The sequence below is a fragment of the Mycotypha africana genome (assembly GCF_025528875.1).
Source record: "Mycotypha africana strain NRRL 2978 chromosome Unknown BDF20scaffold_6, whole genome shotgun sequence".
Taxonomy (NCBI): Eukaryota; Fungi; Mucoromycota; class Mucoromycetes; order Mucorales; family Mycotyphaceae; genus Mycotypha; species Mycotypha africana.
In genome coordinates, this window is record NW_026515730.1 from 616679 (window position 1) to 637911 (window position 21233).

General features: G+C 38.3%; 5 protein-coding genes across 5 annotated transcripts; 2 read left to right on the top strand and 3 right to left on the bottom strand.

The window, feature by feature from the left end:
* The first annotated feature begins 69 nt into the window (after positions 1-69).
* BDF20DRAFT_873610 (Manganese/iron superoxide dismutase) lies at positions 70-1808 on the top strand. The gene is made up of 6 exons (XM_053081217.1): positions 70-266; positions 364-694; positions 795-814; positions 957-1020; positions 1118-1155; positions 1245-1808. The coding sequence occupies exons 1-6, from the start codon at positions 150-152 to the stop codon at positions 1347-1349; spliced, it is 675 nt and encodes a 224-aa protein (XP_052935504.1). The 5' UTR covers positions 70-149; the 3' UTR covers positions 1350-1808.
* Positions 1776-2987, bottom strand: BDF20DRAFT_873622 (rab small monomeric GTPase). The gene is made up of 6 exons (XM_053081218.1): positions 2902-2987; positions 2805-2827; positions 2540-2666; positions 2200-2424; positions 2066-2115; positions 1776-1991 (listed from the first exon to the last, which is right to left on the bottom strand). Exons 1-6 carry the CDS (start codon positions 2929-2931, stop codon positions 1820-1822), a joined length of 627 nt encoding a protein of 208 aa, XP_052935505.1. The 5' UTR covers positions 2932-2987; the 3' UTR covers positions 1776-1819.
* On the bottom strand, positions 2939-5506 carry BDF20DRAFT_873625 (uncharacterized protein). Its single transcript, XM_053081219.1, has 4 exons — positions 4538-5506; positions 4239-4408; positions 3750-4136; positions 2939-3681 (listed from the first exon to the last, which is right to left on the bottom strand). Exons 1-4 carry the CDS (start codon positions 5318-5320, stop codon positions 3417-3419), a joined length of 1605 nt encoding a protein of 534 aa, XP_052935506.1. The 5' UTR covers positions 5321-5506; the 3' UTR covers positions 2939-3416.
* Positions 5507-6838: 1332 nt separating this feature from the next.
* Positions 6839-17909, bottom strand: BDF20DRAFT_988226 (uncharacterized protein; the record flags this gene model as incomplete). The annotated part of the gene is made up of 22 exons (XM_053085262.1): positions 6839-6928; positions 7090-7345; positions 7450-7516; positions 7617-7649; positions 7724-7890; positions 7979-8112; positions 8204-8312; positions 8502-8690; positions 8763-9004; positions 9080-9316; positions 9385-9498; positions 9566-10246; positions 10326-12214; positions 12293-12486; positions 12574-12771; positions 12833-12984; positions 13048-13226; positions 13370-15177; positions 15371-15953; positions 16926-16996; positions 17394-17533; positions 17658-17909. 22 exons carry the CDS (start codon positions 17907-17909, stop codon positions 6839-6841), a joined length of 7785 nt encoding a protein of 2594 aa, XP_052935507.1.
* Positions 17910-18279: 370 nt separating this feature from the next.
* On the top strand, positions 18280-21066 carry BDF20DRAFT_820426 (uncharacterized protein; the record flags this gene model as incomplete). Its single annotated transcript, XM_053077540.1, has 4 exons — positions 18280-18976; positions 19181-19829; positions 19986-20442; positions 20887-21066. The coding sequence occupies 4 exons, from the start codon at positions 18280-18282 to the stop codon at positions 21064-21066; spliced, it is 1983 nt and encodes a 660-aa protein (XP_052935508.1).
* Between the last annotated feature and the right edge of the window lie 167 nt (positions 21067-21233).

Here is a 21233-nt window from a genome sequence, read left to right on the forward strand (position 1 = left end):
TGCAATGATCATTAATTTACCCGAGAATTGATTAAAATAAAAATAAAATAAAATAAAATGTGGGGTCCCTTTCTTTCTTCTTTTTTTTTTTTTTTTTTTTTTTTTTTTTTTTTCTTTGTAAGCCTTACATTTTTTTAAAAATATCAACAATGCTTTCTCTTGCTGCACGCTCTATCAAGTCTTCCGCTTTCAAAACAGCTTCTCTTCGTCCTTTGACTGCCATCCGTACAAAGGTTACTTTACCCGATCTTCCTTACAAATACGATGTAAGTTGACAAAGTACACAAAAAAACGCGTCCATGACTCGCAAAATTAATTTTGTTAACAATGATATACAATGGGGGTGGGGCGGGGCATGAACAGGCTTTGGAACCTTATATCAGTGGTAACATCATGGAGGTTCACCACGCCAAGCATCATCAAACCTACGTCAATGGTTTCAATGCCGCTGAAGAAAAGCTTGAAAATGCCTTCAAGTCAAAGGATCTTACTGAACAATTAGCCCTTCAAAATGCCCTTAAATTCAATGGTGGTGGTCATATCAACCATTCTTTATTCTGGGAAAATTTGGCTCCTCATGGTAAGGGCGGTGGAGATTTGCCCAAGGGTGCTTTAGCCTCTGAAATTGAAAAACAGTTTGGTTCCTTTGACGATTTTAAGAAAAAGTTCAATGCTGCTGCTGTGGGTGTTCAAGGTAGAGTCTCTTGTATTTTTTTTTTGCGTTGACTTGTAGTAGTAAAAAAAAAAAAAAAAAAAAACACATGCTCATCTCATCCTTTATTTCTTTCCTGAAGGTTCTGGATGGGCTTGGTTGGTAAGTTGCAAAATTACTGTTGTGAAAGCACCCTGATGTCATTTTGTTTTTTTGGGTTTTTGCGGGGAAGAGCTTCCCACAAAAAGACAAAAGACGACTACCCTCCACCAAGAAAAGACCCTTACTAACTAGCTCTTTACAGGGTTATAACAAGGAAGCCAAGCGTCTTGAAATTGCCACAACACCTAATCAAGATCCTTTGCTTCGTAAATGTCGTTATTTTTCTGTTTGTTTTAGTGTCGAAAAAAAAATGGATTAGTAATGGTTAACGTTCTTACATTTTTTCCGCTTTCTGTATGACAGATTTGACTCCTCTTTTAGGTGTGGACGTCTGGGAACACGTGAGTGACCTTTTTTTTTAATTTTATTAGCGTCTTTTGCATGAATTTCTCTGACCCCTCCCGTGTTTTACTAATATTCTCTTCCATAGGCTTACTATTTGCAATATAAGAATGTTCGTCCCGACTACCTTAACGCCATCTGGAACGTCATCAACTGGGAAGTTGTTGCTGAACGTTTTTCCAAGACACAGTAATGACGTCTGGACAATAGCGTCGACCACTGAACGAACTTGTAGCGGTTCATAGGGCTTTCTTTTTTTTTTTTCTTTCTTTATCACTGCTCATCCTCTTTTTAAACCAAATGATATCTTGATAACAAAAATAAAAAAGAAATGGGTTGATACTGAAATGAGATAAATATATGTCAATGTCGGGGTAGATAAGTTCCCTTCTCTTTATTGTTACTACTATATCATGTTGACTACGATATCAAAACATAATGACGAGATGGGTGGCTGTTAAACTCATGGTGCGTAGAGGGTGAGGTTGACGTAGGGTTTGTGAGGGAGAGAAGAGCCAGAGAATGTATCTGGAGTATAGAGAGTGCGTATAAAGAAAGGAACATGCTTTCCACAAAAAGAGGATCATACACTCTTTCTTTCTTTTTTTATTGATACGAGTTTTTTCTTTTTTTTTCTTTTTTTTTTTTTTTTCTCCATTCAATTTAACATGCGCAACCATTACTGTAATCTTTGTTGTTATCACTGTCAATTCGAATAGGATCGCTGACATCACTATAGAGCTCGACATCGGTTTCCTGTTGAAGAGCGTTCTTTGCAATCGTTTGGAAAGCTTGTTCTACGTTAATAGCGTCCTTAGCTGAAGTTTCAAAGTAGCTAATGTAAAATGCATAGGGGTAAGTTGGTTTGTCGAGAGCTATGTATCGATAGCTGTTGCTATCTCCACTTACGGAATGTTTCCCTTGGCCTGACAAAATGCCATAGCACGCTTTTGAGAGACCTACAAAGGAGTGATAACCCGCCCCCCTCATCAGTTTATGTGGAACGCTACGTATTTTCTATTTTTTTGCCATGCCATCTTTACCATACGCTTAGATTCATCCACATCAATCTTATTACCCAACACCACAAATGGGAAATTTTCAGGATCACGGGGCGATGCTTGTACTAAGAATTCATCATGCCACTGACTGAGCGATTCATAACTCTTATTGTTGTTCACGTCATAAACAAGTACACAGCAGTCGGCACCACGGTAAAATGCAACGCCTAAAGATTGAAAGCGTTCTTGGCCAGCAGTATCCCAAATCTGTTGGCGTTGTAATAAACAAGAAAAAACCGGCCGTCAGTGGAAAGAGATACAGTAGCCCCATCTACTCTTCCTATCGCCCTCGGCATCCATCACTTTTTTCCCTTTCACCTACCTGCATCGTAACTAGTTTGTCATCCACCATCACTTCCTTTGTCAAGAAATCAGCTCCGATGGTAGCTTTGTATTGTCCACTGAATTTTTTGTTGACATATTGGTTCATCAACGATGTCTTACCGACGCTATAATCACAGAGTACATAGTTGTTACCCACAGTAGGCAAAGTGAAACAAGACAATGGAGTAAGCATGTGAGAGGGCCCATGAGGCACTCATTAGGTCATAGACTGGGATTTTTTTCTTTTTTTTTGTTGTTTTTACCCACTATCACCTAGAATGATAACCTAAAACATGGAATAGGGTCTGTCAGTTGCTATCGTTTCTTTATAAAGTTGCTTTTCCGTCTCTCATCATTTACTTTCAACAAAACTTTCTTTCTGGTAGCCATTGCAATGAATTTATAGAAAGCAGATTAAAACTTCAAAAAAAAAAAAAAGAAAAAAAGAAACTCAAATTGGGAATAGAACAATGGAAAGAGAAAAACAGAAAATAAATCACATAGCACACTTGCTGTTGGACAAAAAAGAACCAAAAAGCAGAGAAAGAGGCCCAGTGGACCATGAACTCCGATCATCGTCCTCAGCAAGCACACCCCCAACCTGAATCACCACCTCTTTTTAGAGTCTCGCTTATGACCAACGAGGAGCAAAACACGAGGTACAGTGATGTACCTTGCATGAACCCCCATACATTCTAAAAGCCGTAGAAAGAAACGGTCTATAAAAGACAAGTATTTAGCAGTGAAGCAGTTGTTACATTATATTACTTTTATTCTGTAAGTGGTAAAAGGGTTTTAAGTTATGAAGGGTAATATGAGATAAATGGTATGTTAAAGACTTGGTTTTTCACAAATAAATAGGCTGTGTAAAAAGGTTACATGATAGTACAATTACTGTCTTTGCTCGAATTTTTCGCTGCAACGGCACTAGCTGAGCCATGGATAAAAGAGAGCTTTTTGTCTGGCAAAAGCGTTGTAGCGCGTTTTCTTTCATTCTTTTGACTTTTCACCATGGTTTCCAATAATTGCAGACGAGTCGTCGCTTCTTTATGCCCTTTTCCTTTTCGAACTGCTTTTGCATAATAATACTGTGCTCTTTGATAATCGCGTGGTACACCAATACCCACTTCATAATACCATCTATAAAATTCTCTCTCTTTTCAATATCCATTACCTTTCCCTACAATGATAACAACTCAAGTACTTACCCTAATAAATAGCAGGCATCGGGCACACCTTTATCTGCAGCTCGATGACACCATTTGAAAGCTGCGTCTTCATCACGCGGCCGAGACTTGACCCAATGGGATTCGTCTTGTTCAAATAAAGCCATTTGCTCTTCTAACTGCTCGGGTGGTACTTGAACACCTTGATTATACAGCCGACTCAATCGAACCATCGCGTACACGTTATCATTGGTTGTAGCAGCAAGCTCATAAAAGTGGAATGCTTTAGCGAGATGAATACGAACACCGTAAAGGCCCATTTCATAGATGTAGCCTAAACGATATTGGGCAGCCGACATACCCATCTCAGCAGCATGTTCAAGATAGGTTGTAGCAGCAAAAGTACCACCGTAATTTTGAATGAGCTCACTAAACAAAAAAAAAACAAAAAAAAAACGTACACACCTTGATGTCAGTGAAAAGAAACGCGGAGTAGCATCATCATTTTTTCCTTCGTTTTTCTTTTTTTACCTGGGTATATCAACGGAAGGGTAATCGTTGGTAAGGAGCAAACCTAAAGTGTAAGGTGCTTCTGGGCATGTTCCGGTAGACTTTTCTGACGCTTTGATGAGTAATTGTATAGCACCTACAATGTTTTTTCTGGACCCAAATTCACCATTCAGGTTGATCATAGCAATTCTCTATTGTATGAATTAAAGTACATGCATGCATGCATACCATGCATACCATGCTCAGCATCCTTTTTTTTTTTTTTTTTTTTTTTTTTTTTTTTTTTTTTTTTATCTTTCTTTCAAATGTATTCAACTTACATAAAATGCCTCGACTAATCCCAGACTAGCTGCGTCTTCGTAGAGTTGGAATGCAGTCATATAATCTTGCTCCTTTTCGTGATATTGGCCCACGGCAAACATGGCTTCTGGCACCTTTTCTTTTGCTGCAATTTCGTAGTATTTCAATGCTTTGGTCGAGCTCTTTCTAAAGCCATACATGCCTCGATCCACCCATAATCCTAGCAAATAAGCCGCTTCACCTACATGTTCATTGGCTAATCGTTTAATCCATCGAATGCCCTCGTTCTCCAGCATCTTTCTCTTTTTACGTTTGCTCGCACTCTCTTCATCCGCACCCTCCAGTAGTTGCTGAGTAAGCGCCGAATCTCGTCTCATCCCTCCGCCCGTCGACGACGTGAAATGCGTCTCCATACTGCTACGACGGCTTGCTGTAACCGCTCTCTCGTCTCCGTTCACTGTATGGACACTGTGCGTTGAATGCAAACTGGTGTTACTGTACCGACGCTGACGATGGTAATGCTTCAAGGAGACCGGTAAAGAAAGGGACAGATGGGGTCGGAAAGCCTGTCGCTTTTCGTCATACAGACTGGCTATTTCTAACAGGTACTTGGCGTACGTCAGTTGCACTTGTCGATCTTTGCTTTTGGTCGCCATACTACGGTAGAGTTTAATAGCGTCTGGATGGTTCGTTAAGCTGTAAGACGCTTTAGCATAGCGAGAAGCTGCCATACCATGTTGTTTTTGCATATACTGCTGCTGTAACATACGAGTCGACAAGGAAGGTGTCATCGACGGTGCCATGGAAGGAGTCAAAGAGGCTTTACGATGGTGTTCAGAAAGTGGAGGCCGTGCACCTGTTTGTCCGAATTTCTCTTGTTGTTGTTGTTGTTGTCGTTCTTGCTGCTGCTGTTGCCGCTGTGAATGCTCGTTGTCAGCCGTTAAGGCTGGTGTGGAAGGAGGCTGCGTCAATGCTATGTCTGGCACAGGCTTGCCTTGCGTTATCTTCCGTTCCTGCACCTTCAAGCCCTCCACATCAAGCTCCTCTGGGGATTCCGTCAACCCATGGACCGTTGTCGAGACAGTTGTATGAGTAACAGATGAGGATGGAAGACTCTTTCTAGCCGAAGCTAGAAATTCTGCTTGGTGTCGTGGCAATTGCGGAGGCTGCGGAAAAGGTGCAGTAAGAGAAAGTGTTGAATGTCCCACCTTGTCCTCTGATCTGCAGCTGTCATCACTACAAATAGTAGCTTGTTTATTGTTGTGATCACAGTCAAAAGCAGACTGATTGCTATCCAATGTAGGGGACAATAAATAAGATTCATTGATTGTTAACAAAGATGGAAATACGTCGATAGGAGGCAGCAGTTCCAACTCTTTTTTCTTTGCCGCATATTCATGTTGTTCCACTAGAATTTTCGATTCCTTCCTGCCAACAGATGCTGGTGTGGATGTGTTATTATGTTGCTGTTGCTGTATACTCCCTTCGATTCTTTCATTGACATGATTGTTATTGATGTACGAATTGGGCGAATTTATGGGTGGTGATACTGTCACCATAGAATTCTCCTCTTTTTCTGTTCCTAATTTGTTGTCTAATGGCATTGGCTGTACTGTTACACGTTTGTATTCGGCTGCAGGCATTCTTGTACTGTGGTGGGGAAGAGAGCCCATGGATGTGTTATGGGAGCTTAATTCACTATGATAGCCATTCTCATCCTCCTCATCCTCCTCCTCTTCATCATCATCATCATCATCATCATCATCAATAATATCAGGGTTCACCACTCTTAATCTGAAGGGTGAAGGCATATTCGTAGTAGCCGTGCCTGTATCAGATTCTACGGTGATTTTACTGTCGTTCATTATCAGATCGCCATTACTGCTTTGAGTCGTTGATCTCGTCGTATCCGTGTAATTCTCAGCGTTCGCTGACAGCATGTTTATCGTCATTCAATATTTGCATAAAATGGCAGCTGGTGAAAAAATGCTTCCAAAATAATGAATAAAAAATAAAAAAAAAAAAATTCTTTGTTTTTCTACGCAAAATAAATAAAAGAAAAGAGATGCGAAGCACAAAATGGAAAGGAAAAAGAATAAAAATAAAGCCTGATTCCCATTAAAAGCAAATAATTCAAGGCACAATGGATTCCATGTGATGAATTGAAAACGAGCTTATTGGTTTGTTATTCAATGGCAGACGAAACGATTCGTTGACTAAAAATAGCATACCTTTTTTTATTATCAGTAACACGATTTTCGCAGATTCATTCTAAAGAATAGAAAGTACACTTTATGGGCTAACATCTTATAATGCGTTTATCAAACAGTTCCAACTTTTGTTGGAACTTTAATAGCTTCAACATGCAATTGTAAACGAAATGGCGACATTGCAGTGGTTCTAGACCCACTCTTTCGAAATGACGAAATCACCCAATCAACTATTATGTTTATTTCTTTTGATGGAACGGAAGAGCATATGCTAGAATATTCTGTACCACGCAAAGCACACGTTGTGTATAAATAGCACTACTATCCTACATTGGAGACAGTAAATAGCTGTCTTGCCTTACATGCGCTTGCTGTTGAGCCAACTTGTCTAAACTTTCTTCGAGCTTCTCAATCTTGTTCAACAATGCTTGATTCAATTCTTCCAGTCGGTTCAGTCTTTCACTGTCGTCTTGCTCCTCTTTCTGTAGTCCAAGTGCTCTGTTAATAGGGAAGAAACTGTAATCCGCATTCTTCAAACAACCTGCAACATAGGATTCCGGGCCTGTGTATTCTGTGCGATCTTTATTTTTCAAGTGTACCAAGAAAAATAAGTATTGCCTACAATTTTTCCATGTGTAGCCCAACAAAAAGTACGCGGATCAGACTATGCCGCATGCTTTCTATCTGTCTCTAATTTTGCACTTGTATCGGAATTTTCTTACCAAATATTGTGATCATTCTTTACGTGATCTTCGAAGCCTTTTTTCGAATGACGCTGGAACTCCACGGCTGGTAGACTACAAATAAAGCAAGCTATCCTCTCTTCTAGTGAGTTATCTCACATGAGCTCAATGGCTTTGTTCAATTCTTTTGAAATTGAAAGACCTACATTCTTTGATATCCTGCTGAATAGCCGATCTCTCTAATAGAAAATCGATAGCATGAGAAAATGATAAGATTCATTCACAAGTATTACATGTCAACAAGTATCCTTACCATCACGAAGATACCCAAAAGTATCAAATATAATACCAAAAATGGCGTTCAACAAGAATACAACAACGACCAAATAAAAGGACATTTCAAATATGGTTCGCCATGCACTAGGCTTTTCGACTTCACTGGGCTCGAGTATGTCACCTATACCTCCTCCTGATCTTACCCTTGAAAAGACCATTGTGGATTATCAAAAGATACATCATGGATCAATCAAGCCGCTCAAATGAAACAAATGCCTTTTTTTCATTTTACCCATGTGATAAAACTGTAACGAAACACTCTGCAAGCGACCCACAGAACAAGCCTTTAGACTGATCAAATTCCTTCCTAAAATGCATATAAGCAATAATACTGTGTATATAGATGACAATTATACCCAGTACCGCCTAATTAAGAATAAAAATGATATGTAATGAGAAATAAACAAGTAATGTCCCTCATGTTTGACCTAGGGAGCAGCCGCCAGTTTATACTTACTGTTCGAGAGATTGAATTGACATTCAACGTGATGCTTGAAATGACACCTTGCAATATACTATCTCTAAATATAAAATCTAACAAGTGGAGAGCATAAAATGCCGGGTGCCTTAAACCGAACATGGAAAGAATGGTCATCATGATATGATACAAGAAACGGGATTAAGTAACAGTCGCCCAGAAAGGATGGATCATTTTAGGGCCATATCGACGGTTAATGAATACAGGCAATTGGATAAAGTAAAACTCAATGGTTAAAATCATCCAAAGAGTAAGATGTAAAAGCCCGCCAACCCACCAAGAAGAGAGAGCCAGTAAAGGAACATGAATATCATCATGTGTAAGGTGATCGAGCAATTCTGGGTAAAACATGAGCAGTAAATTTAAAAAGATGGAAACACCATACGCAGATTCCCACCAGAATGTGCTATGGTTGGTCAGAAAGGACAGATACTTATTATGAGCTACCATTGCCTGATTTTCTATCCTAAAGAGTATAATAAAAACTAATTGAGCACGTCGTTCATTCACGCTTGATTGTTAGTAAAAAGTGACCTACTCGTAAATAATCATCTCTGATTGTTGGACAAAATCTTCAATTTTACTGGAAGGAGATTCTCGATTAACATGCCACAAAAATCGATCCTTGGTTTGCGGACGCAGATACTGGCACACTTCAGGAATAGGGAATAAAACTCTACTCAATTGCTTCTCCTGCCCATAGTCCATGACAACTTCAATTGTCCCTGTATGGCTTTGAAAATATTCAAATGCAATATTGTCTTCGAAAAACATAGATGCCTAGTTCAAGAACTTTCAATACAACATCCCCTTTTTCGATTGCAAGATGTATGTCAAACAAGTTAGTATCGTTACCTGCTCCTTTTTCAAGGCTGGAGATAATGTCAGCACAAGAATACAATACAAAAATCCACATTCTAACTTGTCAAAAATATTTTTACTTCGTAACTTGTCTGTGTTTTCTGTGTAGATTGTATTCATGTTGCTTTTTATAGCACTCAAATCCAAAGACTCTGTCATCTCTTTGAAAATAATCTCGCTATTTTCAACTCCACCTTCCAACAGACTAAGCAAGCAGATCACAACCTTTGACTATATATTCAAGAAAGAAACGCTTTAATGGAAGCTCGTCAATTTCAAGCTCGTGAAAATTACTTTGCCTTAAGTTCATTCACTTGGTTATAATCGCATGATTCGTAGTTTTCTCGTAAAATTGCATTCATTGGGTTTATAATCTTATTATTGAAAATAGTAACTTGATTTTCCAAGCAACCCTATCAATGAGAAGAAAAAAAAAATAAGAATTCAAACCTCCCTCATGGGCGTCGATGGAGGCAATACCTGAGCCAGCTCTGTTATGGTATCTAAAACTTGTATAATTAAGCGAATATTTTTCTCGTCGCAGAGAGGTACAATGGCATGGAAATATTCTACTACGTCCAAAATAATATTGAAGCTCTTCAGGTTATCAGGTTGTTTTGCCAAATATCTTTGTAAATGAAGATTATGGCCCTCCGCCATTAACTGCAATACTCGCATAGTATCTTGCATTATCTTGTAATCCTTCACTGTTGATCCAAACTCGGACGTAGATTCACTATTGGTCACCATCAACAGCGAAATTTCTTGATATAATTTGCTTATATCGTCCGTTATCAACTGTGGTTGAGAAAACGATGGGCTTTCAATGAGACTTGCTGCCTTTTTTCTGATGAGTAACAAACTGCTACGTCGTCTTGTAACAGCAGTACTGTTGTTATTCTCCATCCCAAAGTCAATGAATTCGGCTGCTTCATTGTCCTTATCAAAATCAGTTCCTAAATGATACTGCTGTAACTGTTGAAGCTGTTGTTGTTGCATAATATTCTCCAGTATATGCTTTTGTCGATTTAGTTTGTATAACCTTCTAGATAGGTAGATCTGGGAGTCTTTTGAAGAGTTGATACCACTCTGCAGGCGCTGATGAAAAGAATAGAAGAAGCTCTCCTCTCTGATGCTATAGAAGTATTCTTCCATTTTATCCTACAAAAAAAAAATTATTCATGATCAATATCTCATAGTAGTAAGCATTTATGAAGCATATGTATTCAAAAATACTCACTTGAACGTTCTTGTTTCCACCATCTAATAAGGATATCAGTAACCTTAATGTTGCATCAAAAATTTGCTTACGAGGGGAAGACAATAACTTTTGAGCAACAAGTGTGCACCCCAGATTATTAAGCTTGTTTTGTGCATATTGCTTTTTGCTTTCCAACACCTCATATAAATCTGAATTTTGTTTCGGATCGTTCAAGGCCTGTTGATCAATATATTGTTTAGGAATTTCCTCTAATATCTTCATAGTAGCCACTTGGAAACATTCCATTCGTCGAGAAGAGTTAGTCGTTGTGATGGTTGAAAGATAGGTAATCAAGGATTCGATACTGTCACTCGCATCACTCTGCATATCTGTTAGATTGAAATGGGAGCCTATTTGTACAGGATAAATTAAGAATGTGAAAATGAAATACCTGACTACAATAGATATCTTAAATAGAAGCTTGAACTCTTGATGTTCATATTGCTCAACAGATTGACTCAATTTAATGCTGTCAATAAAAGCTTGGAAACTCTCATTGATGCTGTCTTTCAAGGGCTTCAGCCTACTGGATGTTGTTACATTCAATTGCTGTTCGTAACCGCGAGCGTAAAGTTTATTCAACCTGCTGGTAGCATCTTTAAGCGTATTCCGTAACTTATAAGGATTCATATTGCCTCGGAACCCAGAAACATTGATCATGCTATCCAAACAGGCTAGCGTTGCTTGAAGTGCCTTTTCGTCATCATAGGCAAGCGGTAAGAGTTTAACAATCGAATCTACCAGCGACGAATATTTCAATGCAACATCGGTAGCCACTTCTATTGATATATGGTACTCGAAGGCAGATCGAAGAAAAGCAAGCACACCACGAAAAACGTAATTGTAGAATGTTGTGTTGACGTTAGGCTGCTCTGTAAGACATTGTTGAATGGCCTGCTCGCATGTATCTACAAGCTTTAATATATTTTCATTATCATGGAAGGAGATGTCTGATGATAGTTCCAGGTCTTCCAAATAAACTGACGCCAAGAACTTCAACATGACTGATTTGAGACTGATGCAGATGTTCTCATCATCGACAACTTCATATATATCTTTAATAGAAAATATGGTTCGTGCGAATGACTGCCCAAAACTATTCTCACCTTGTGCGCATATAGCCAAAATACTGATAAAGTTGATACAGTAAGCTGAATTATGCATACTTTTCAAAGAATCCACACTATCAAAGGGTATATAATCCCTACGGTTATCCATGAAAAATTTCATCACAATATCCTGATTCTTCTTGACGAATTTGCCTTGCGTCTTCATCAGATCATGCAATACCAGTAAGTGATCATCCTGTTGTCCCTTTGAAGATCTTAAGATACGTATGATGTTTTTCTCCCTCATATGAATGCTCAGATAGAGATTGTTGGAACATAACTGAGCAAAATCATATGCCAATTCCGGTAATGTTTCAATAAAACTGATGAGCAACTCAATATTCGCCAAGATGAGCTGACTTTGAGCTTCTTTATCATGCCGAAAAACGTTGCATAGTAATTGAAAGGTAGAATGAAAAATGTCAAGATATATGGGAGAGCAGTCGATAGACAGAGTTCGAAAAGTTCTAAGAATATCTATCATTTGTTCACATCCGTTCAAGTTTTTGAATATACGGCAGTACAGTGTTTCATCGTACTTTGGCTCTATCTTATCACTTTTAAGCGGAACGATAATAAGTTGCTGTAAGTCCTTGATAGCATCCTTGATTTGATGTAGCTGATTTGAGCTTTCGTATTCGAAGCTATGTTTGTGCAATATTGTCCGGAGAGCCGCCAATCGCTCGTGTATTTTATTGTAAGTTTGATTCTGCTCTTTTTCTACGAGGACGATGGCACTAGCTGCCAACCTAAATAATTCTACAAAAGAATAAGTGAATTTCTATTGTTGATGAAATCATCAACTTTGGTACAAAGATACATGGCTACTTAGCTTACCTTGACTATCACTAAACAACCTGTGCATTATGATGACTGCCATCTCTTTTAACGGAGTATATTGATATTTCAATAAATCCTTTAAAATGGGCATCAGACCATTTTCTCGTTCCCGTAGCTGCGTTTCCTTAAAAATCGTAGTAATCAAATGCAGCTCTGATTCGCCGATGGATAAATCAATAGCAGATTTTCCACTGTTATTACATTTAACAAAAATAAAAAAAAAGTTTAAGCAAATAATAAGCGATGATCAATTTCTGTGGACCTATCAATACTTTTACCTATCAGTTTTACTCTTCCAAGCCTGCGCTAATTTCGACATACGTACACGTAATCTCAGATCAAATATTAAGTCAAAAATGCGTAAAATTTGGATCTTTGTGTTCATCGCGAATAGATTCTTCTCGGTCAACACATATCTCTCATACCATGGTCTGGGATTGGTTTCGTCTTTTATATACTCGTAATGCTCCTTATTCCTATAATATATCATTAACAAAATGCCATGTTATATATTTCTTTTTCCTTATAGCCACTAACCTTGCATCCGTACGACCGTCCAATATGTGAACAAGTGAACGAAACAGAATTTCTATATCGCGTTTAGTTTTAAAGAACCCAAGTTGCAACTGCGCATGAATAAGGTTTAAAACCGACGACAATAAATCGATCTCGTCTGTATTGTCTGTAAACTGTATAAATAGCAACTAAGTTATTCTAGTATTTTGGTGAAAGTGATGAGAAATAAATAGTACCTCATGGTGAATAGTATCCAAATATCTGAACGTCCAATGCTTTAAACTTTGAAAGAAGTCAGAATCAAATCCAACAGATCCCAAAGGATAATAATTGGAACCTTGTACAATGGCATTTGCGTCCATTGTGAAATCATGTAAAGCCACCTTTTCATAGCTACAGTTATCGACATATAAAACTATGATTCTTGTTAGAAAATCCTTGTATGTACCAAATATTTTAGTCTATTTACTATGGTACCTTTCAGTAAATCACAAAATTTTGTTTTGAGACTGTAGAGCAGCTTATTATTTTTTAAGCATTTTAAAATAACCTCCTTACTGATTAACTGACAAGCAAAATTGTTGGGCTGCGCATGAGGTTCGTCAGAAAGAGCGTAAACCAAACCGAGAAAGCTTTCCATAACGGATGTCATTTGTGGCTGTTCCTCTAATAATGAATTCAACTCTCGCCATATATCCTTTTTGAATTTTACCTCAACGAGGTTTTTATCTGAAACCCTACTTTGCATCAGACAAACGTTATTTTGATCAAAGAGCCGGTCACTGACTTGGATGCGATAAGACGTCGTAGTTATTGTCTTAGGTTCGAGATATTCTATGTTTGTTTGAGGAGGAATAAATTTGCTTCTCTGGCATAATGCACCCAAGAGTCGAATACTAACAATGTAGTCATGCTTCTTCATAACCCTATTGCCTTTTCCAAGCTCTTCAATAATCTCATCGGTTTGAGTAGATGCCTTCTCTATGAAGGCATCAAGAATAGTTTGTGAGATAAGACTATGTTGTTCAACCACTTCTAACAGATTGATCATCATCGATTTTGCACCGATATTATACGAAAGATGTTCGATGAATAATGCCATTCCTTCTTCACCTGCCTTGTGAAAAATGTAGTACTGATTTCTCAATGCGGTCTCATGTGTTTCGTGATTCTGCTGCCCACTTGTCTCAATTGTAGCTGGCCGAATCAAGAATACACGTAGCAAACTGTAGCATAACGAGAGTATAATACGTAGCTTCTTGTTCGATACTATTTCGTCACTTTTGGCTTCTTTTTCAGTTCCCTTCAGATATGACTGTTGTTGTGTACTTCCACTATAAGTTTGACGTGCTCTTCGTCTAATCTCTTTCCTTTTTTGGAGGCTGAAAGGTGCCATGATCATATCAATCACTGTTTCAATAATCCCAATGTCGCGTAGCAAATCCTGATGTGCTTCGATAGGTATACCTTTTCGGAATCTGAAGTCGTCTTCATTGCTTTTTGTACAGAACCGAATTAAGGCGTCTAATATATTAGCTACCGATTCAAATTCTTTCTCACTGATGGTGTAGGACAAAGATGAATGACCGGAAACAGTGCTGATTTGTCTATCTTTTGAAAGGTATAGATGGAGTTGAGGTAACATCTCGTTAGCGTAATTTACTTTATCTATTAATTCTTGATCGACAAAACTGATCGAAAAGCAATCGTGATAGTACATATCGGGGCTTGACGAAATTGTATAATAAGAAGTATCTGGGTCAAGGTTGTTTTCAAGAACAAAAGTTGAATTGAAACTTTTTGCTTCGAGTTTGCCATCGATCAATGATTGATTGCAGACAGATGACTCTATTGAATTTAAATGATCATAATGTGAATGGTATAATGTTGGTCTGCTAACTGGACTCGTACGCCTTTTGATATTGCTGTAAGGATACAGTTTTAAATACTCATTGGCGACAGAAGGGTTTAAAGAGAGCGTTGAATCATTCTGTTTCTCAACACCCGAATCGATAGACGCAACATCTTCCTCGCCTATAGGAGCATGTAACCAGCTGTTGGTAAGGACATGCTGAATGCGCACAAATGATCCATGTGGAATGCCTGAAACTGTAGGTGATGATACTGGGACAAACTGAAATACGGTGGTATCCTGCATCGAGTCAATAGGACGAGCAGGATTTCGTACAAGTCTTGATTCAAATATTGTTTTTCCAGTTTTGATATCAATGCGAACATTATCAGTATCAATAGACAAGTAGGCTCGAGAGATGACATGGCGAATTCGAACTTTACTGTTCCATCTAATTTTCGAGCCTCTTGATCCGTCTACATTTTCTAACTTCAAGCATAGATAATGACAATGACTTTTTAATTCAGGCAACAGTCAATATGATCCAGATTTTAATTTTACCTCAGAACGCTTGTGGTGAGTCTGTCTCCTTTGAATCCAAGGGGTTGATGATATGTTTTTTCAACAATACTAGATCCTCACTAGTCAATACGAATACTGATTAACTAACTAAAAGACACTTCGCTATCTTGAAGATTCCAATCTACCTGTTAGACGATGGGCCTTCTAGGTAAGCTTCAATTTCCTTATGATACATTCGAATATATTGACCAGACATTGAAAATTTATACTTCTTTATGCTCTGATTAGCAACGGAAGAACATTGTAGTGTTACCAACCAAGCCGACATTCGTGTATGAGAAAAAACGTCATAGCCAGTACTGTCTGCTGCCAAGTCATAATCTATATTTAAATACCCCTCAGGTTTTACACATTGCAAAGCGACTGTCTCTCCAACCCTGACCAGGTCTCCTACAAATCTGATACGATAGCGCGGCATAATGCGGAAGAACCCAACTGAGTCACTTGACAGAGTAGATCGTAGACGGTGTGGTTCTGATGTACTACCATTTAACTTATCTTTCCCTCCACCTGTCACTGTCAAGTACTTTTTAAAATGATGATTATGAATTTGAATTACTTGGCCGTACAGAATAGGTTTGCCAAAAAGTCGGCGCTCCTCTGCTTTATTTTGTGCTTTCTCCTTTGCTGCCTTTTGTTGAAGGTACTTCAGTTGCTTTAACTCCTCTGCCGAGGATTCGCAAAGAAGAGTATCTAAATCATCGTTGCCTATGAAGACGTCCAATTATTTTTGAGCAACGTGCGATTGTTGCGGTTCTAATCGGAAAATGGTGGATCGGATGGCATCGTTCGAAGAGATGAATGCCAAATTTTTTGGTCGAATACAAACACGGGTATTGAGTGAGTTTTCGGCCGTTAACACGTTATTATTAAGGTCGGTGAATGTTATCTCATCACCTAATCTCAAGATATCTGAAGATAGGTGCTCTAATGCAGTTGTCGTCGTGAACTATAGTGCACCTTGGTTCCCGTGTTCCTGTCAGTACCTGCAGCATGAATGGGCATTTAGCAGAAAACCAAAAATAAGGCTGTGAGACACGAATTGTCTGTGTACAAAGATTTATTGGGTAAAACTTTAATTCCAGAACACAGGATTGATTTTTATGGAAGGTATACGGATTTTCATGAAGATCATTTTGAGTGCTACAACTACTATTGTAATGCAAGGAAAAGTCTAGAATAAATTAGCAGAGTATAAGACATAAATAAAACAATGACGTGTATCAGATGGCTAAAATCGATCGTAATATGATGATTAATGTCTGATGCCTTTTTCAATGGTAATGGTTATGAACAAGCAACCATAATAAAGAATTTCTAAGCAGAAAGGACAATCAATCGACAGGCTACACCAAAAGTGTTACTAAACCGTGAATAATTCCAAAAAGGGGCCTACAAGTTTGTACAGTGAGTAATAATCGCTATTAACTATAGCATTACAATTGCAGAAAGACAGTTGAACATCCCATCCACATGTAAGATATTATTAGAGCAAAAAGGCTTCATCGACGATGTATGTTTTACTAAACAGAAAGAGATGTCAATTTCTCTACTTTGATTAGCGTTGAGGTATCACAATTTTCTTCGAAAAGAAGATAAACATAATAAACATACGTAATAAGTTGATACTATAGCACAATATTTACCAATAGGGTAGCAAATTAACGCAACAAATCTTACAGACTTCGACAGATAAAAGTGCGAATGGCATGTTTAAGTACTGAATTTCACAATTGTCAATAATAATAAACCTATTTGTACGTAAACACACGTATATAAATTTATCTTCTCTTTTCTTTTAATGGTCAATATGGCCATCTATGTTAGTACCCCTACTTATTATACTTAATTTGAAATCATAAACTTTGCTGAATAATACTCATACGTTACCTATATCTAGACAGAATAATTCTTTACAATGCTTCAAGCCTTATGTAATATACTACTATCTACTAATAGCTTTAGTATACTCGCTTTATTGAAAAAGACCAGGAAGGAAGAAGGGGTAGGGAAGAAAAGTCTTTGTATTCAAGCCTTTGATACTTAATGCCTTTTTTTTTTTTTTTTGGACAAAAAACGGAAATGCTGCATGGCCGCAACTGATATGCTTGTTATTCACATAAAAAGTGATGTGGGTATCTGGTTAACCCTATTCTCTGGTTAACTATATCTTCTTTTGAAAGCCTTGAAGCCAAAATGGCGCCTATGATGGCTTTCCCTAAGTCGGCCCTTTCCTTACCCTTCCAGAAGAATGTGAGCTTTTTAACAAAATTTATGCTATCCATTGCCTAGACATGCATAATCGTTTGTTTATATTTATCAAATTTAAATGAATGGCGCTACTCCAGATTAACAGGTTGCCTATCATATTATGGAAACTCTCGACAATTTCGGCAATCATCTGCCTCTCACAATGGCCGTTTGAGTGCACAATACTTCATGAAATGGATTATTTAGTAATAGTCGATTGTTAGAGCAGGCAAGAATGTCCAGTACTATTATTTGTTCAGCAGTTACTCTCCCTCCTTTATAGACACTAATATTATATTTTCTTTCCTCTTCATTTTCCCAGTCAATCCAACTGAGGATTTCCTTTCTGAAAACACTTTTTGACCTAACGAGAGCAATGCGGCATATCATAGATGCCTTACGCTCAACAGTCATGAAAAGAATTCCAAAGATAATAATTTTTTTTGTTTAAATCGTAATGTGCTGTTGCTGAATTTAGTGTAATATTGACTCTGTGCGTCAATTAGCGAGGTTTGTTACCAAGCTGAACGTGATTACATCCCTTACATAAGCATTTCTGGAAGCAAAACAGAAATTCCATTTTGGGGTAGGCCCTAGGGGGACAGAATTAATCTGCGTACATGTCGTTAAAGGAAGTGGGGAAAACGTTAATGTCCAAATCCATTTCTTTGTTTGTGTTTCTATATTTTCATTGTTTTCTACCCAACCCTTATTTATTTTCATTTTTCTTTCCCTTCATTAATCATTTATTATTTATTGCCATTCCATTTCTTTAAAAACCAGAATGCCTTCCACAATGCAAATGCAGTCCATTTCGGGCATCATTACCCAGATTCATGCTTCCTCGAAGGAAGTGCCTCCAGCTTTAGTGGGTGCATCAACGAATATTATTGGCAACAAAATATATGTATTTGCAGGACGACTCGCTACGTCTCGAAAAATGACAAATTATCTGTATATACTTGATTTAGACACACTTTCTTGGACTCGGCATATACCTCCACCCGATTCCGATAAACCACCTACACCTCGTTATTTTCATTCAGCCAGTGTCTATCAGCAGCAATTGCTGATATTCGGAGGTATGGGCTATTCAAAGGAAGAAGCGACATCAACAGTAACAACAGCCGGTCTTTCTGTATTAGATGATATGATCATATTTGATACAGAAACAGCATGTTGGAAACGGCCAGAAATAAAACCTTCTCTATATTCACCTCTAGCACGATACGCTCATCTTTCTTCCGTTACTGAGGACAAGTTCCTAGTTATCGGCGGACAAGACCTAGACAATAATTATTTAGATGAAATGAGTGTGTTAAATTTGAATACTTGGGAATGGGAGCATCTGAATACATTCGATAAACATGTGGGAGCCTATAAATCTATTGCTGTGAAAGCTCCTGCGGGTGCTCGACTTACAGCAACAAACGGAACCAATACTATTAACAATGGATCTGCGAACGGCAGTACAGCGAATAGTTCAGAGGTGACTATAACCGAACCAGAAAACACTTCAAATGAAAATAGTACTGTTAACACAGCTACAGAGGACACCAAGAACAACAACACTAACGGTTCTAAGCCGCAGCAACAACAAAGGCAACGTAGTAGTAATTATTTACCGTCTACAACTACCACTGTACGCCAGACTCGACCAGCTCCTATACAAACAGTAGATGAAGTGGCACCAATTTATTTATACACCAACTACAATTTCGCTGATGTTAAACGAGAATTAAAACTAATATTCCCCAGCAGTTACAAAGCAAACGTACTGAATGTAGAAGATTATTCAAGTACTATGAATGGAGTAACCATGCCTCCAGGTTTACGTTTTCCAACAGGACATGCTTTAGGCAATCACCTTATATTAGCAGGCACTTATCTATCTCCAAATGTTCAGGCGTACGCTATTTGGGCATTTGATATAACCAAGCAAACTTGGTCACGCATAGAAACAGGCAATGTTCTTAATTCAGGCTCATGGAATCGTGGTCTTTTGCATGAAAAAACCAATCGATTTATTGTGTTTGGCAATACAAACAGAAATTTATTAGACGACTATAGTCATCGACAGATCAATTTCGAGCACATTGCTATCGTCGACCTGGAAGCATTCGGCATCTATTCCTTACCCATGTCAACATGCTCATCCTTGGCACAAGAGATGGGATTACGACTATTGAACGAACCAGCAGTTTCCGACTTCTATATTATCACACAGGACGACATGACTATTCCTGTTAATTCAGCTGTTTTATGCCAGCGTTGGCCTTATTTTGCTGATCTACTAATAGAGAATAAGAAAAAGATAGAGACAAAAAGGGCAGCGTCTAAGCAATCAATAGGTGAGACATCTGGTCCAATCGAAGGCGAACAGAATAACAGCGAAAATGAGTCCATCTCAGCGAATACAAATGGAAACATGCCTGAGGACAAGGGTGATAGTACAGTAATGCAGGAAAAAGAAGAGGAAACACCGATAAGAAGTCAATATATGCTATTTCCATATCCGTATTCGGTCGTTATCGCTCTATTACAATTTATTTACACGGATAACTTACTAACTGCTCAGCAATATCAGCCTCCAATTTTAGCCCAACTCTTACTACTATCCGATATGTATCACTTACCTCGACTGAAAGAGTTGGCAACACATGCTCTTCACCAAATGTTAAATATTACTACTGCACCTCTTATTTTTGAAACAGCCGCATTATCGCATCAGACTAGCCTGCAAGTACGCGCTTTAAAAATGATGATAGCGGCTAAAAAGATGATCCAGGAACAGCAATTGCAACAACAGCGAAATCCACAAAATACATACCCATCACATCCATTTCAGCAGCATAGTGTGCTGAGGTCAAGAACGGTATCAACACCTGTGTCGTCCTCAACCGCACCTCATATGGATCGGACATCCAACATCACACCCTCACCATCTGTATCTTCAACAAGCTTCGCCCGTCTTCTTAATAATGACTCCTCACCCATAAAGGCAAGCACGCCTATTCCGAGAACATCAAATGTCAATAATTATATTGATCCACAGCAACAACACGAGACACCTTCTGGCGGACTAAGTCCAAGCAATAGCAGTACCATATTGTCCCCGACGTTGCCAAAATCATTCATAGGGCAATCTGCTCCTCCCTCCTCCTCTGCCAGTAACAATTATCAACGACGAGCTTCCACTATAAAGTCCGTTTCCTCTATCCCGTCATCCCCTCGGCCATCTCAAGCACCACCTGTCAATAGCAATCTCTATACTCTTCCTACATCTGAAACAACTTATCAAGCAACACCAGTGAACACTGCATACCCTACTTCCCCCGGTGTCATTACGAATACCACTACTTCAGCTGATACAGCAGCTATAGCAAATGAGCAGCATAATCTACAACGACCTGGAAGCCCTTTACAACAACAAACATCACCACTTAGTCAAGATAATGATAATAACACTATTACCACTAAAGTTCCAACAGTATCAAAACCTACAAAAGAAAAAAAGAAAAAGAATGCCTTTTTAGGCGCTTTCAGCAAATTCTCTTCAAAATCATCATAACCCTTTTTTAGGAAAGAAAAACTTTAGGTATTCCTAGTTGTTTTTTCCCCTTGTGAATAATACATAATAAAGTATATAGCAGAATTCTCATCTACATAGTTAAAAAGATTCTTCAGAATGCATATTTATTGCAACACTGTGTAAACGGATTGACTCTTTTGTGTCTA